This window comes from Pongo pygmaeus, chromosome 3 (genome assembly GCF_028885625.2).
Source record: "Pongo pygmaeus isolate AG05252 chromosome 3, NHGRI_mPonPyg2-v2.0_pri, whole genome shotgun sequence".
Classification (NCBI taxonomy): domain Eukaryota; kingdom Metazoa; phylum Chordata; class Mammalia; order Primates; family Hominidae; genus Pongo; species Pongo pygmaeus.
Genome location: NC_072376.2, coordinates 167572455 through 167590727, shown reverse-complemented (window position 1 = coordinate 167590727; position 18273 = coordinate 167572455). Strand labels below are relative to the sequence as shown.

The window sequence follows — 18273 nt, the reverse complement described above, 5'->3', positions numbered from 1 at the left end:
TCAGAAATGAGATTGCTGGCACAGAAACAGGAAATAAATGGTATTTTTCATGACACTTTATGATCTCCCGTAATTCACTGAGTATTTCCTATGTGACAGTCACTGTTCTGAGAGATTTACAAGAATTAACTCATTTATTCTTCACAAAAGCATGGGGTAGCTTATCAGCATCCTTATTTTACAAATGAGGAAACTGATGTATAAAGAGGTAAAGTAACTTGTCCAAGAACATAGAGCAGGGAAGTGGTGCAGCTTGGATTATGAACCTAAGATGTTTTGTTCCTGGGGCTGCTGTCATCTTAATATTTTAAATAGAGAAAAGTAATATGTTCTAAATAAACCTATAGAAAGCCTTCAGGGCCAGCTTATCACCAAAGTTATTTTTTACAAGCCAGATCACCCAACCCTAATTTCTGCATAAAGTGAAATATTGTTTGCTAAATCACTACTACTGGGGGCTACAGCTAGCTTACCTAAGCACCTTCTATATTCTTTCACGTATAGAAATATGGATATACCCTCCTATGCTCCTCTTTTCATTCTCAAAGCCACCCTGTTCCTGGAATGTGAGATCTTCTCCTAATTGTTGGCTGGAGAATCAAATGCTACCTTTGCAACAGCTTATCAGAGGCAAACAAACTGAGGGGAATTGAGCAAGAATTTCTGGGATACTGACAGCATAGGAGGAACAAAGGATGTAGAGGGAGGGTTGACTGTCTACACAAGACAAAGGCAATGATTAACCAAACCTCCTGCAGATTTAAATGGGATGGGAACCAGGAGTGGAGGCAATCCTTTCTTTCAGCTGGAGTGCTCCTCAGGAGCCAGCCCCATTCTTAGAAAAGATGTTTTCCGTGAGGATCCTCTTCCTGGTCCTAAGTGTGGTGGGCACAGCATGGGTATGTTCCTTTTCATTTTCTCTTCTTGCTTTCTCTCTGGTGTTTATTCCACAAAGAGCTTGGAGGTCAGAGTCTACCTGCTCTATGTCCTGACACACTCTTAGCTTTATGAACTCCAGGCCTGGGAGGAAAGTTCCTGGATGGGCTTGACACCTCAAGAATACAGGGTAGTATGACCCCAAGAGGAAGATCTTAGATGGATGAGAGTGTACAAACTCACAAGGGAAAGTTTAGCATCTGTCCTTCAGTCTTACCACATTTTGTTTTGTTTTGTTTTGAAAAGGGCAAGAATTCTTTGCCATTCTTGTACCTATAAAGCCTTGGTGCATTATAATGCTAGTTAATGGAATAAAACATTTTATGGTAAGATTTGTTTTCTTTAATTATTAATGGCTTGCTACTTGTCCATAATAAGCAGAACTTTTAGTTTTAGTACAGTTTTGCTGAAAGGTTATTTTTGTGTTTGTCAAGACAGAAGAAAAAGCAAATGAATTATCTTTGGAAACATCTTTGCAGTATCAGAAAAGATTAGTTAGTAATGCAACATGATTTTTGGCTGTAATGGTATTCTTTTAAATTATGAATCCATCTCTAAAGGTTACATAGAAACTTGAAGGAGAGAGGAACATTCAGTTAAGATAGTGTAGGTTTTTCTACTGAAGCAGCAATTACAGGAGAAAGAGCTCTACAGTAGTTTTCAACTTTCTGTCTGCAGTAATTAGTAAAAATGAAAAGGTAAAATTTAACTGATTTTATAGATTCAAATAATTTTCCTTTTAGGATGGATTCTTTAAAACTCCTAATATTTATCAAATGCTTATTTAGTGTCATACACAGTTAAGAAATTTGTACACCTTGTCTCCTTTCATTCTCATAACAACTCCATAAAATAGGTCCTAGGATTTCCTTTTGAAGATAAGAAACCTGAAGCTTGCTGAAGACCTGTGGCTGCTGCCCTTAATCTCTGTGAGAGTGCCATCTCTTCCTGGGGACTTGCAGGCGTGCCAGTGTCTCCTCTTCTGGCTAACATTGCTGTTGCTCTCTTTTGTGTATGTGAATGAATCTTTGAAGACTGCCGATAGTGGTGAAGGTGACTTTCTAGCTGAAGGAGGAGGCGTGCGTGGCCCAAGGGTTGTGGAAAGACATCAATCTGCCTGCAAAGATTCAGATTGGCCCTTCTGCTCTGATGAAGACTGGGTAAGCAGTTAGCGGGGGAAGCAGGAGATTCCTTCCCTCTGATGCTAGAGGGGCTCACAGGCTGACCCTATTGGTCCCAGAAACTTTTTTAAATAGAAAATAATTGAATAGTTACCTACATAGCAAATAAAGAAAAGGAACCTACTCCCAAGAGCACTGTTTAATTACCTCCCCAACTCTGGATCATTAGTGGGTGAACAGACAGGATTTCAGTAGCATGCTCAGGCAAAACCAGGCTCCTGAGTATTGTGGCCTCAATTTCCTGGCACCTAATTTATGGCTAAGTGGACCCTCATTCCAGAGTTTCTCTGCGACCTCTAACAAGTCCTCTTACCTACTTTTAAGCCAACTTATCTGGAAGAGATAGGGTAGGAAGAAATGAGGGCTGCATGGAAACATGCAAAATTATTCTGAATCCAAGAGATAGATCCTTACTGTAATTTTCTCCCTTCACTTTCAGAACTACAAATGCCCTTCTGGCTGCAGGATGAAAGGGTTGATTGATGAAGTCAATCAAGATTTTACAAACAGAATAAATAAGCTCAAAAATTCACTATTTGAATATCAGAAGAACAATAAGGATTCTAATTCGTTGACCACTAATATAATGGAAATTTTGAGAGGCGATTTTTCCTCAGCCAATAGTAAGTATTACATATTTACTGCTTTGACTTTATAACAGAAACAACAAAAATCCTAAATAAATATGATATCTGCTTATATCCATGACAATTTCATCCCAAAGTACTTAGTGTAGAAACACATGCCTTCATAATATCCCCGAAAATTTTAAGGTGGAGCTTTTGTTTTTGTTATTTTTTCAAAGTAAAAGATGTTAACTGAGATTGTTTAAGGTCACAAAATAAGTCAGAATTTTGGATTAAAAACAAGAATTTAAATGTGTTCTTTTCAACAGTATATACTGCAAGTAGGATGGGTCAGACTCTTTGAGTTGATATTTTTGTTTCTGCCTTGTAGAGGTGAAAACTGAGAGGTCAAGGAACTTGTTCAAAGACACAGAGCTGGGAGTTCAACCCCCAGACTCCACTGAGCTGATTAGGTAGATTTTTAAATTTAAAATATAGAGTCAAGCTGCATCATTCTCACAGTCTACTCATTAGGGTTAGGAAACATCGCATTCACTCTGGGCATGGACAGCAAGTCTAGGGAGGCCTCAGTTTCTCAAGTTTTGCTTTGCCTTTTTACACCTTCACAAACACTTGACATTTAAAATCAGTGATGCAACACTAGCTGGCAAGTGAGTGATCCTCTTGACCCAAAACAGCTTAGGAACCATTTCAAATCTATAGATTAAAAAGAAAAGCTCATCAGTAAGAAAATCCAATATGTTCAAGTCCCTTGATTAAGGATATTATAAAATAATTGGAATGCAATCAAACCAATTATTTTAACTCCAAATTACACCTTTAAAATTCCAAAGAAAGTTCTTCTTCTATATTTATTTGGGATTACTAATTGCTATTAGGACTTCTTAACTGGCATTCATGGAAGGCTGCAGGGCATAACATTATCCAAAAGTCAAATGCCCCATAGGTTTTGAACTCACAGATTAAATTGTAACCAAAATAAAATTAGGAATATTTACAAGCTAGTTTCTTTCTCTTTCTCTTTCTTTTCTTTTCTTTTCTTTCTTTCTTTCTTTCTTTCTTTCTTTCTTTCTTTCTTTCTGTCCTTCTTTCTTTCTCCTTCCTCCCTTCCTTCCTTCGTTCCTTCCTTCCTTCCTTCCTTTCTTTTTTGCTGGCAATTACAGAAAAATCACTCAGCAGCTACTTCAATAACCATATTTTCGATTTCAGACCGTGATAATACCTATAACCGAGTGTCAGAAGATCTGAGAAGCAGAATTGAAGTCCTGAAGCGCAAAGTCATAGAAAAAGTACAGCATATCCAACTTCTGCAGAAAAATGTTAGAGCTCAGTTGGTTGATATGAAACGACTGGAGGTAAGTATGTGGCTGTGGTCCCAGATGTCCTTGTTTTTGAGTAGAGGGAAAAGAAAGGCGATAGTTATGCATTGAGTGTCTACTATATGCAGAGAAAAGTGTTATATCCATCATCTACCTAAAAGTAGGTATTATTTTCCTCACTCCACGGCTGAAGAAAAAAAATTCAGATATTAAGTAAATTTTCCAACGGTGCATAGATAGTAAATTTCAAAAGCAAATGTTCAGTCCCTGTCTAATTCCAAAGCCCATTACATCACCATGCTTCTGAGCCTTCAGCCTGAGTTTCACCAAGGATCATTTAATTAGCGTTTCCTTTGAGAGGGAATAGCACCTTACTCTTGATCCATTCTGAGGCTAAGATGAATTAAATAGCATCCATTGCTTATCCTGGCTAGCCCTGCAATACCCAACATCTCTTCCACCGAGAGTGCTCGATAAGCAGAAAACAGAATATTAAGTGGTAGGTCTCCGAGTCAAAAAAAATGAAACCAGTTTCCAGAAGGAAAATTAACTACCAGGAACTCAATGGACGTAGTTTATGTAGTTGTATCTACATTTTCTCTTTATTTTTCTCCCCTCTCTCTAGGTGGACATTGACATTAAGATCCGGTCTTGTCGAGGGTCATGCAGTAGGGCTTTAGCTCGTGAAGTAGATCTGAAGGACTATGAAGATCAGCAGAAGCAACTTGAACAGGTCATTGCCAAAGACTTACTTCCCTCTAGAGATAGGCAACACTTACCACTGATAAAAATGAAACCAGTTCCAGACTTGGTTCCTGGAAATTTTAAGAGCCAGCTTAATAAGGCACCCCCAGAGTGGAGGGCATTAACAGACATGCCGCAGATGAGAATGGAGTTAGAGAGACCTGGTAGAAATGAGGTTACTCGAGGAGACTCCACCTCTTATGGAACTGGATCAGAGATGGAAAGCCCCAGGAACCCTAGCAGTGCTGGAAGCTGGAACCCTGGGAGCTCTGGACCTGGAAGTACTGGAAACCGAAACCCTGGGAGCTCTGGGACTGGGAGTACTGGAACCTGGAACCCTGGGAGCTCTGGGACTGGTAGTACTGGAACCTGGAACCCTGGAAGCTCTGGAACTGGTAGTACTGGAATCTGGAAGCCTGGGAGCTCTGGAACTGGAAGTACTGGAACCTGGAAACCTGGGAGTTCTGGATCTGGAAGTACTGGAGCCTGGAACTCTGGGAGCTCTGGAACTGTAAGTACTGGAAACCAAAACCCTGGGAGCCCTAGACCTGGTAGTACCGGAACCTGGAATCCTAGCAGCTCTGGACATGGAAGTGCTGGGCACTGGAGCTCTGAGAGCTCTGTATCTGGTAGTACTGGACATTGGCACTCTGAATCTGGAAGTTTTAGGCCAGATAGCTCAGGCTCTGGGAATATGAGGCCTACCAACCCAGACTGGGGCACATTTGAAGAGGTGTCAGGAAATGTAAGTCCAGGGACAAAGAGAGAGTACCACACAGATAAACTGGTCACTTCTAAAGGAGATGAAGAGCTCACGACTGGTAAAGAGAAGGTCACCTCTGGTAGCACAACCACCACGCGTCGTTCATGCTCTAAAACCGTAACTAAGACTGTTATTGGTCCTGATGGTCACAAAGAAGTTACCAAAGAAGTGGTGACCTCCGAAGATGGTTCTGACTGTCCCGAGGGAATAGATTTAGGCACATTGTCTGGCATAGGTACTCTGGATGAGTTCCGCCATAGGCACCCTGATGAAGCCGCCTTCTTCGAAACTGCCTCAACTGGAAAAACATTCCCAGGTTTCTTCTCACCTATGTTCAGAGAGTTTGTCAGTGAGACTGAGTCTATGGGCTCAGAATCTGGCATCTTCACAAATACAAAGGAATCCAGTTCTCGTCACCCTGGAATAGCTGAATTTCCTTCCAGTGGTAAAACTTCAAGTCACAGCAAACAATTTATTACTAGCACGAGTTACAACAGAGAAGGCTCCACATTTGAAAGCAAGAGCTATAAAATGGCAGATGAGGCCGGAAGTGAAGCCGATCATGAAGGAACACATAGCACCAAGAGAGGCCATGCTAAATCTCGCCCTGTCAGAGGTATCCACACTTCTCCTTTGGGGAAGCCTTCCCTGTCCCCCTAGACTAAGTTAAATATTTCTGCACAGTGTTCCCGTGGCCCCTTGCATTTCCTTCTTAACTCTCTGTTACATGTCATTGAAACTACACTTTTTTGGTCTGTTTTTGTGCTAGACTGTAAGTTCCTTGGGGGCAGGGCCTTTGTCTGTCTCATCTCTGTATTCCAAAATGCCTAACAGTACAGAGTCATGACTCAATAAATACATGTTAAATGGATGAATGAATTCCTCTGAAACTCTATTTGAGCTTATTTAATCAAATTCTTTCACTATTCAAAGTGTGTGCTATTAGAATTGTCACCCAATTGATTAATCACATTTTTAGTATGTCTCTCAGTTGACATTTAGGTCAGGCTAAAAACAAGTTGTGTTATTATTAATTGATGCTTAGCTACCTGTACTGGTTACTTGCTATTAGTTTGTGCAAGTAAAATTCCAAATCCATTTGAGGAAAATCCCCTTTGCAATTTGTAGGTATAAATAACCCCTTATTTGCATAAGTTCTATCCCACTGTAAGTGCATCCTTTCCCTATGGAGGGAAGGAAAGGAGGAAGAAAGAAAGGAAGGGAAAGAAACAGTGTTTGCCTTATTTAATCTGAGCCGTGCCTATCTTTGTAAAGTTAAATGAGAATAACTTCTTCCAACCAGCTTAATTTTTTTTTTAGACTGTGATGATGTCCTCCAAACACATCCTTCAGGTACCCAAAGTGGCATTTTCAATATCAAGCTACCGGGATCCAGTAAGATTTTTTCTGTTTATTGCGATCAAGAGACCAGTTTGGGAGGATGGCTTTTGATCCAGCAAAGAATGGATGGATCACTGAATTTTAACCGGACCTGGCAAGACTACAAGAGAGGTTTCGGCAGCCTGAATGACGAGGGGGAAGGAGAATTCTGGCTAGGCAATGACTACCTCCACTTACTAACCCAAAGGGGCTCTGTTCTTAGGGTTGAATTAGAGGACTGGGCTGGGAACAAAGCTTATGCAGAATATCACTTCCGGGTAGGCTCTGAGGCTGAGGGCTACGCCCTCCAAGTCTCCTCCTATGAAGGCACTGCGGGTGATGCTCTGATTGAGGGTTCCGTAGAGGAAGGGACAGAGTACACCTCTCACAACAACATGCAGTTCAGCACCTTTGACAGGGATGCAGACCAGTGGGAAGAGAACTGTGCAGAAGTCTATGGGGGAGGCTGGTGGTATAACAACTGCCAAGCAGCCAATCTCAATGGCATCTACTACCTTGGGGGCTCCTATGACCCAAGGAATAACAGTCCTTATGAGATTGAGAATGGAGTGGTCTGGGTTTCCTTTAGAGGGGCAGATTATTCCCTCAGGGCTGTTCGCATGAAAATTAGGCCCCCTGCGACCCAATAGGCTGAAGAAGTGGGAATGGGAGCACTCTGTCTTCTTTGCTAGAGAAGTGGAGAGAAAATTCAAAAGGTAAAGCAGTTGAGTTTCTCTACAACCTAAAAAATTCCTAGGTGCTATTTTCTTATCCTTTGTACTGTAGCTAAATGTACCTGAGACGTATTAGTCTTTGAAAAATAAAGTTATGTAAGGTTTTTTTAATCTTTAAATAGCTCTGTGGGTTTTAACATTTTTATAAAGATACACCAAGGGCCATTCAGTACATCAGGAAAGTGGCAGACAGAAGCTTCTCTCTGAAACCTTGAAGAGTATTGGTTTGAGAACTTCTCTTCCCATACCACCCAAAGTCAAAATGCCGTTGGAAAGCAAAAAAGTTATTTTATCCATTTGATTTGAATGGTTTTAAGCCAATATTTTAAGGTAAAACTCACTGAATCTAACCATAGCTGACCTTTGTAGTAGAACTTACAACTTATAATTACAATGCACAATTTATAATTACAATATGTATTTATGTCTTTTGCTATGGAGCAAATCCAGGAAGGCAGGAGAAACATTCTTTCCTAAATATAAATGAAAATCTGTCCTTTAAACTCTTCCACTAGACATTGTAATGCACACTTATTTTTTTCCCAAGGTGTAACCAATTTCTTTCTAAAACACATTTAAAATTTTAAAACTATTTATGAATATTAAAAAAAGATATAATTCACACATTAATAAACAATCTCCCAAGTATTGATTTAACTTCATTTTTCTAACAATCGTAAACTATATTCTGTGACATGTTAATTATTATTAAATGTAAGTCATTAGTTCGAAAGCATCTCACTAAGTATGATCTATGCTATATTCAAAATTCAACCCATTTACATTGGTCAATATTTGATCTAAGTTGCATCTTTAATCCTGGTGGCCTTGCCTTCTGATTTTTAATTTGTATCCTTTTCTATTAAGATATATTTGCCATTTTCTCCTGAATATGTATTAAAATATCCCAAGCAATCCAGTATACCACCCTTTCTTACATAGCTTCTATTCTGATATAACTGCATTATTTCTCAAAGGAGGAAGGAGAGAGGGAGGGAAGGAGAGGAGAAGAGAGGGAGGAGGAAAAAGGAGGCTACAGCTAGGGGCCAGAGCCTGGGGATCAAAGGGGAAATAACCTTGCAAATGTATCACAGATGAACCCCAGAGTTCTTGCATTTCTTTATGGGGAATTGTAAATCTCTGATACAAACTACATGCTATACCTTCAAATGGTTGGATACTTGGAAAAGAACTTCTTCAGAATCAAATGAAGCTTCACTTCTTTGAGACATCAGAACTTCATGCTATCTCTATCCCCACTCCACTTACACTCACACGTATTGCCTTGACAGAATTTGAGACTAGAAAATATTTTGTTTTCCAGAATAGCATACTACGTAGGAATATAATTGGTTCCTGGAATGAAAGTGATTATGAATGGGAAGGGCCATTCATTTCTAGTTATTTAGAAGATTTTGAGTTTATCAAAGGATTAGATAAACCTCTTTTAATTTAATAAATGGTAGCCAATATTAGCAGGATCATGAGAACTGGAGATACAATTTGGTTGTGAGAAAAGACATGAAACATCTATTTTTCTTTTCACCTTGTCTTTAGCCTTCTATTTCATTTTTTCTGAAATTAAATATTAATTTAGCTCCCTGGCTCTTATTCACTCAGAAGCCCATTTCAACCTGGTTTTCATGCAATTACCACACTCTTGAAATTGATCTCAAATCAACACAACTTTGCAATTCTAAATTTAATGTGCTGCATTCAAGCCTCTTTCTACTTCTCTGTTTTAAATATCTGCTACTTATTTTGCCCTTATCCTGCCTCTTGGGCCTGTCCGTTTGTCTTGGTTTCTATACCATTTCTTCCCGTCTCACTCTTTTCAGTGTTTTTAACTGGTAATTTCTTCTCGGACCACTTCTTAAATGTAGGGGTTTCTCATTGCATTTACATTGGATCTCAGCTTTATCATTTGGGATTAGGTTTGGCACATCTGACTTCAACAAGGCAGAAATTCATTTCCTGCTCACAGAAAAGCCTATGTAGGAGTATGTCCGCATAGTCTTCAGAAAGCCGTCATTTTAATAAAAGACTTCTATCCCTTGGTTCAACTTGTAATCCAAATATCATGTCCTCTGGCAATCTGGAAGAAGGAGAAAAGAAAGAAGGGCAAAGGAGTACCTTCTCCTTTTAAGGAACTTTCTTGAGTGTTCTAAACAGCACTTCTGCTTATATTAGCCACAACTTAGTCACATAGATAAGCTTAGTTGCAGGAGAAGCTGAGGCAAGTTGACTGTTAGCTTGGGTACAAGACTGTCCTAACTAAAATCAGGATTCTGCTAATAAGGAAAAGAGGGAGAATAGATAAGGAATTCTGCAATTACCAGTCTTGGCCAAACATTTTCTCACTCTTCTCTTTCTCCTTGATTGATCTGACAATCACCATAGCTTCAACTACAATCAGTGGCCTTAAGCAGGAGGCAGACATTAAGATTAACTTAAAACTTCTTAGCTTGGAATATAAACTCTTTCAAAAATTGGTCCATTTTCAACCTCTGCAATCATTCATTCTACACATTAGTTACACTGAATTTCTCACTGGCACTGAAATACTAGGTCTTTTAATGATTTGGGGCCTTTTCACAAACTACCTAGAAGGCACCCACTCACCCCTTTAAAAACAGCTCAAATAATGCTGCTTCTGTGAACCCTTCCCCAGTGCCCATCATAGAATGAATGGAATTGTCCTCTAGGTCCTCACTGTTTTTGTTCTTATCTCAAAAATAGCATATTCTATCCCTAACTCTAACATATTTATATTATTTGTGGCACTAGGTTATGAATTCCTTTGGGACAGAGCTCATTTATATAGTGCATCCTGTCCTACACAAAATGTTTCCCCATTCTAAGATTATACAGTCTTTCAAATACTTCCTTAAATTTTTAAATGTTTTTTCTTTTTCCTGTTTTTTCTTTTGCATGTATATATTTAACCTAGAATTTATTTTGATATGTCATGAAGAAAAACTACTCTTGTCTTCTTGTGGATGGATAGCCAGTTATACTGGGATCCTTTAATAAAGAAAGCATTCTTTGTGCATAGAATTAAAATGTCAATTTTTTTCTATAAGATTTTCTTGGGATCTATATATAAACTCTCTCCTGTGCTTATACCTCCTTGCTCACATTTCAAGTACAGAGTTTGGATGAAGTAGTCTCCATCCTATTCCCCATTTTTTTTCCTTTTTTTTTTAGTCTGTAAAATTGTATTTTTAATTTTTATTTATTTTGTTGTTCTGGGACTACTTAGAGAAGTTTTTCTTAATTTCCAGTTTTCTCATCTTAAAACCCAATTTGTTATTTTTTTAGGGGGTTAGAGTGAGTCATCTTTCAATCATTAGCTTTCAAGTATTTTATAAATTTTGTTAATTTAACCAACTGTTTCATTCTAAGCATTTTAGATTTTCTTAATTAATTGATTAATTAATTTTATTGCAGTGGTATAATCATGGCTCATTGCAGCCTCTACCTCCTGGGCTCAAGCAATTCTCCCATCTCAGCCTCCTGAGGAGCTGGGACTACAGTCACACACCACCTTGTCCAGCTAATTTTTTCATTTTTTGTAGGGACAGAGTCTTGCTATGTTGCCCAGGCTGGTCTTGAACTCCTGGCCTCAAGCAATCCTCCTGTCTCAGTCTCCCAAAGTATAGAATTTTTAAGGTTTTCTTTGTGGACAAGTTTATGTTAACTTTTGCAAATGTTTCATAGGTGAAAAGAATGTATATTATCACATCCATATGTTATAATATTCCATATTACCAAGCCTATTGATGGTGTTATTTAAATATCCTTTATCTTTTCCTTTTTATGTATCTTTTTTTAAGAGAGAGAGTCTCACTCTGTTACCTAGGCTGGAAGAGTGCAGTGGTGCAATCATAGCTCACTGGAGGCTCAAACTCCTGGCCTCTTGCCTTGGCCTCCCAAAGCACTGGGATTATAGTTATGAGATTTTCATCATGTTTTTGTGTGTGTGTGTATAAAAAGACCTCACTCTGTGGTTTTGTGCATGTGTGTGGTCTCTGCATTTTAGGAATTCTGTTTCATACGGTTGGCTCCTTCCTTATACAGTGCATGAAAGTTTATGACTGTTATATCTTCTTCACAAATTGTACTTTCTATCATTACGTAATGTTTCTCTTTTTTTTTCCATTTCTCCTTTTCGAATTAAATTCCATCTGGTGAAATATCAACATTGTCATCACTTTCGATTTTCTTTTCTTTGAATTTGCCTACATGTCTTGACATGTCATTTCATTTTCAACATAATTTCTGTCACTTTGTTTAGAAGACTTTCCCAAAATAACAGATGAATTTTTAAACATGATTTTATTTTACCATTGTTTTCCCTTTTCTTAAGTTTTATATATCCCTTTATTTTCAAGATTTATTTTTCATCTTATTTAGAATACTTTCTTATAAATAATAAATTTTAAAACAATTATTTTACATTTACATTAAAATATTATTGTTTCCTCTTTCCTTTTTATTTATTTATTTATTTATTTATTATTATTATTATACTTTAGGTTTATGGTATATGTGCGCAATGTGCAGGTTAGTTACATATGTATACATGTGCCATGCTGGTGCGCTGCACCCACTAACTCGTCATCTAGCATTAGGTGTATCTGCCAATGCTATCCCTCCCCCATCCCCCCACCCCACAACAGTCCCCGAAGTGTGATGTTCCCCTTCCTGTGTCCATGTGTTCTCATTGTTCATTTCCCAGCTATGAGTGAGAATATGCGGTGTTTGGTTTTTTGTTCTTGCGATAGTTTACTGAGAATGATGATTTCCAATTTCATCCATGTCCCTACAAAGGACATGAACTCATCATTTTTTATGGCTGCATAGTATTCCATGGTGTATATGTGCCACATTTTCTTAATCCAGTCTATCATTGTTGGACATTTGGGTTGAAATCACAAGCATTCTTATACACCAATAACAGACAAACAGAGAGCCAAATCATGAGTCAACTCCCATTCACAATTGCTTCAAAGAGAATAAAATACCTAGGAATCCAACTTACAAGGGATGCGAAGGATCTCTTCAAGGAGAACTACAAACCACTGCTCAAGGAAATAAAAGAGGATACAAACAAATGGAAGAACATTCCATGCTCATGGGTAGGAAGAATCAATATCGTGAAAATGGCCATACTGCCCAAGGTAATTTACAGATTCAATGTTTCCTCTTTCCTTAACTTTTGCTCCCTTACTTATATAAGATGGGCTCCCTCCATTAACGTGCAAGTTCTATTCAGGCTATCCATTTCAAATTAGTCCTTAGCTGAATGAATGGATTAATGAACAAAACAGACATGAATGTGAAAATTTTGCCACGAAAAGACATGGTTTTAAATATTTCTGCTAGAGAGAAAAACGTTGAATTGGGGTTTTTAATCCTGAGTCAGGAAAAGAAAAAACATCTGGCTAGATTTTAATTTTACTTCCCGGTAAATCTATCTCCATCCTTTAGCCTGAAGCTGTCGTTGATGTTCTCCTTTAGTATACTATAGTATATGTTATTCTTTTCTTAGGTATAGGAACTGTATTTGATATCTAGTACTTAACACAAGGCCTGACACATAATAATGACTCAATAAATTTTTGTGAGCTAAGGAATCTAACAGTTAAAAAGGAACTTTTGGGACCAGGCACAGGCTCATGCCTGTAATCCCAGCACTTTGGGAGGCTGTGGAAGAAGGATAGCTTGAGACCAGGAGTGCAAGACCAGCCTGGACAACATAGTGAGATGCTGTCTCTACTAAATAAATAAATAAATAAATAAATAAATAAATAAATAAGCTGCATGTGGTGTTGCATACTTATGATCCCAGCTACTCGGGAAGCTGAGGTGGGAGGATCACTTGAGCCCAGGAGATCAAGTTTGAGGTTGCAGTGAGCCGTGATTGTGCCACGCCCTCAAGCCTGGGCAACAGCGTGAAACACCATCTCAAACAAAACGAAACAAGGAACTTATCATCTGTTTTAACTTTCTGCAGAATGCATAATATAATGAAGTTAAGATGCCTTGTTGGGTTCTTATTAAAAGGTATTATTTACATTTTAATCCAAGTCTTGTGTTTATGTATTTACTTTCATTTCCTGGAAACTCTTTAGAATAAATAATTACAAGTTTCCCCCCAAATATGTGGATACTTTTAATGGATAATCAATTATTACTACTGTTCTTTTAATGAAGGTGAGAACATTTTATGAACTGATTTTTCAGGTGAGTAAATAGTAGTTTAAGGAGGTGAAACAATGTGATGAAAAGGAGGACACCTGGGGATGAAGCCCACAGTATTGTTCTTACAGGTTCTAACCACGTAAGTTCCATGCCTCATTATTCATTCTGGGATAATGATACTACACTTCATAAATAAACATGACACTATTGTATATAGCATTTGCTTTTCATTATTGGCCCAGTGGTATCACTGATCTAATTATCTTTTGTCATAGGTTCCCCACCAAAACAAAATATATTTCCAAGTTAGTTAGCTGATGCTATGGATGCAGCTGGTGAATCAGAACAGAAAGACCCATCCAGCCAAGTTCACTCACCTTTTTCATGTCTAGAAAAGCCTGAAAGGAAATGCCAAGGTGTCAATGTAAGCACATGCAATCATAAATTAAAGCTTTGTTATATTCAAATAAAGTAATACAATGTTTATTACTTGCTGAAACAGCTTGGGAAGCAGCCACATTTAAATTTCTCGTAGCCATGAACATAGTACAAGTTGCTTGTGGATAACAAAATTTACACAGAAATCATTTCTGTGATATCTTATATTTGATGTATTTGTTTATGCATTCATTTAAGTCACATATTATCTCTTTTTAATGGAATTCCAAGTACTTTATAAATCTCATGTATAGAGGAAAATGCTTAATTAATTAGGGATGAGGGCTGGAAGTGCATTAAATATCACTGAGGAAAGCAGTATCGTGAAGAATTTGCCCCTGGGGAAATCTCAATTAATTCTTAAACATGAACAGGACATGATGTCTTCCATTTTCACATAGTAAGAGCAACCATTCAAAACCACAGAGGCAAGAAAACTTAGAACCTGCCAGATTTGAGCTGAGAATTGCTTGGTTACTAAGCAGTAGTCACCCTGTTCACCAGGTCATTACTGAAGGTGGGTACATGGTTATTGCAGCAGAGTACTCTGGAAAATATTTGCTAAATTCACCTTTGTCTCAATCCCTCATAGGTCTATGACCTCAAGGTTGCATGTCTACATAAGCTGTTGCAATACTGCACTAAAGTATCTCCTTTCGACAAACAATGGGTGAAGCTAGGAGAAGGACAGAGAGGTATTTATTAAAATTCTTGCAATTTCTCTGTAGAGTATAAACTGTTCAAAATAAAAAGTTTGGGGCAGAAATAAACATAATTGAATCAAAAAACAAACAAAAAGATGTATTGCCTGTTCATCACATCTTGGCTGGGAGAAGAAAAGAAAGTGTCTGATGGTGAATATCAGTACCAGTTAAGATTATTTGCATAAGTATATGACTCCCAGTGTAATCACTTACAAATTAAAATATTTGTATAGAGGAAAATACCATGTTTCTGATTGCTATCCTACATATTACAAAATGAGTAACTCATATAAAAGATGACTTTGCTAATGGAAAATTGAGGAAAGGGCCAGGAGGAGTGGCTCATGCTTATAATCCCAGCACTTCGGGAGGTCAGGGAGAGCAGATCGCTTTAGTCCAGGAGTCCGAGACCAGCTTGGGCAACATGGCGAAACCCAGTCTCTACAAAAAATACAAAAAGATTAGTTAGGTATGGTGGTGCATGCCTGTGGTCCCAGCTATTTGGGAGGCTGAGGTGGGAGAATCACCTGACCCCAGAAAGCAGAAGTTGCAGTGAGCCAAGATCACGCCACTGTACTCCAGCCTGGGCAACAGAGCGAGACCTTGTCTCAGAAAAAAGAGAAGAAAAGAAAAAACAAAAAGAAAAAAAAGAAAATTGAGCAAAGGACATGGATAGGCAATTCACAGAAGATAGTAAAATTGTCATTAAACATTTTTAAATCTCTTACTTGTACCACTAATTAAAGATATTAAAATTAAAGTAATTACTAATATTTTAACCATAATATTAGTGATGGAGAAGCAAAATAAAAATTAAATATGTTATTCTGTGCATCAAAGGTAAATCGGTACAATCTTTCTGGAGAGTTACTTGGCTATATATATATATATATATATATACATATATTTTAAGTTTAAAATGCCAAAAGCATTCTTTTTTTTGAGGCAGGTTCTCACTCTGTCATCCAGGCTGTAGTGCTCTAGCAGTAGCACAGTCAAGGGTCACTGCAGCCTGGGCCAAGCAATCCTGCCACCTCAGCCTTCCAAAGTGCTAGGATTACAGGCATGAGCTACTACGCTGAACCCAAAACCTTTTATTTCCTCCAGATATTCTGCTTCAAGTAATTTATCCTAGAAATAAATACATAAATATTATAAATATACATTTATAATGTGTAAACAATATTATAAAATAAATATTTTAAAATATAAAATAAATTTATATTATAAATAATGTATACAATGTATTATATAATATATATGCACAAAAGGTTTTTGGAGAAAGATGTTAATGTCAGTACTCTCTTTAATAGAAAAAGGTTGGAAAAAACCTAAAGGTGAAATGAGAGGAGACTGTTTAAATAAATTCCCATAATGGAATATTATATGGCCATTAAAAAGCAAATTACAGAAAGTGATACTATAGAAGAATGTTAAATAATATGGAAAACTTTTTGTGACTCAGTGTGAAAAATTCAGGTACTAAAACATGTACAGGGTAAGACAAAAAACATAAATGAAGGTATTAGCTGTTCCACTGCTTGTGCTGAAATTATAAATGGGTCTAATCATTTCTATATTTCCCAAAATGTCTACAAAGAATACGGGCTACTTTCATTATTTAATACCACAATTAATGTTGTTAAAATAAATGTCAGTTGGTCAAGCATGGTGGCTCATGCCTGTAATCCCAGCACTTTGGGAGGCCTAGGCAGGTGGATCACCTGAGGTCGGGAGTTTGGGGCCAGCCTGACCAACGTGGAGAAACCCCGTCTCTACTAAAAATATGAAATTATCCAGGCGTGGTGGTGCGTGCCTGTAATCCCAGCTACTCGGGAGGCTGAGGCAGGAAAATTGCTTGAACCGGGGAGGCAGAGGTTGCCGGGAGCCGAGATCGTGAATGCCATTGTACTCCAGCCTGGGCAACAAGAGCAAAACTCCGTCTCAAAAAAAAAAAAAAAAAAATCAGTGATTCCACTTTCCATGTGTATGCATTACTATGTACCAATTCATTGCTATTCGGTGCAGAGCTGCACACCACAAGAAGTTCAAGCAAGAGCATCAGATCACATGCAACAGTGAGGGGGAGGTTGGAATTCAAAAACTGAAGTGTCTGCTCTATGTACATATGAGAGGTAGCATCTGTAATTCTTTTCTATACTGCAAGAGAATTTGAAGTCCAGTTCAGAGAATCACCAGAGACTAGTGGAAGTATAGTGGAAATAGTGATTCTAGCATTTGGAGACATGTTAAACCCAAGTCCAGTCCTAAACATAAGCAGTGGTCACCTATGAAGTTATTCAAGGTAACTTTAAGGATGACTATTTGCTCAAAATATTGCCTCATGGTCACTATTTGAGTGAAAAGGATACTAGGTAAGAAATATCAAGGGAGTCTCAGGTAAATACAAATGTAGTCTCTATCGGTAACTCTGAAATCCAACCAGTCATCAGTAACTCTCAGGGACATTTATTTTAAAATGGAGACTCAGGCTCTTTGCCCTTAGAGTCTCTGATGTAATAAACCTAGGTTAGTACCAAGAAATCTGCATTTTTTTTTTGACTTGGAATCTCAGTCTGATGCCCAGGCTGGAGTGCAGTGGAGTGATCTCAGCTCACTGCAACCTCCACCTCCCAGGTTCAAGTGATTCTCCTGCCTCAGCCTCCTGAGTAGCTGGGATTACAGGTGCACATCACCACACCCAGCTAATTTTTGTATTTTTAGTAGAGACACGGTTTCGGTTTCACCATATTGTCCAGGATCGTCTCAATTTCCTGACGTCATGATCTGCCTGCCTCGGCCTCCCAAAGTGCTGGGATTATAAGCGTCAGTAGGTTTAAATGATCAGCATACAGGATATTACATGTGTAATGCTTAAACAGAAATGTGAGCTGAGCTACTGCAGCTGGTGATGTGTCATGTCACTCATATTTTTGCCCCATGGTGGGAATCTGTAGTCAGTTTAAAAACAGTACCTGAGTTAGCTGTTTCTCTTGGTTCATAAATAAAGAGGAACTAGAGGCTTATGTCCCAAGTGCATACATCCATTATAGTTTGTTGCAGACTTTCAGTCCTAATTGTATAATTATATATGTGTATATATATAAAATTATATATACATATATAAAATATATGTATATATAATTATATATGTATATATATATAAAATATATATGTATATATATATAAAATAGTTCTCGTGCCAGAGTGTGGGATTAAAAACTTTCAACTAATCTTTCTATTATCATCTTAAAACCATGAGTTATATAATCTTGTTGAT

At 37.9% G+C, this 18273-nt stretch overlaps 1 protein-coding gene across 1 annotated transcript; it reads left to right on the top strand.

The window, feature by feature from the left end:
* Positions 1 to 774: 774 nt before the first annotated feature.
* On the top strand, positions 775 to 8568 carry FGA (fibrinogen alpha chain). The gene is made up of 6 exons (XM_054486167.2): positions 775 to 899; positions 1971 to 2096; positions 2557 to 2740; positions 3914 to 4059; positions 4649 to 6146; positions 6851 to 8568. Exons 1-6 carry the CDS (start codon positions 846 to 848, stop codon positions 7558 to 7560), a joined length of 2718 nt encoding a protein of 905 aa, XP_054342142.1. The 5' UTR covers positions 775 to 845; the 3' UTR covers positions 7561 to 8568.
* The last annotated feature ends 9705 nt before the right edge of the window (positions 8569 to 18273 follow it).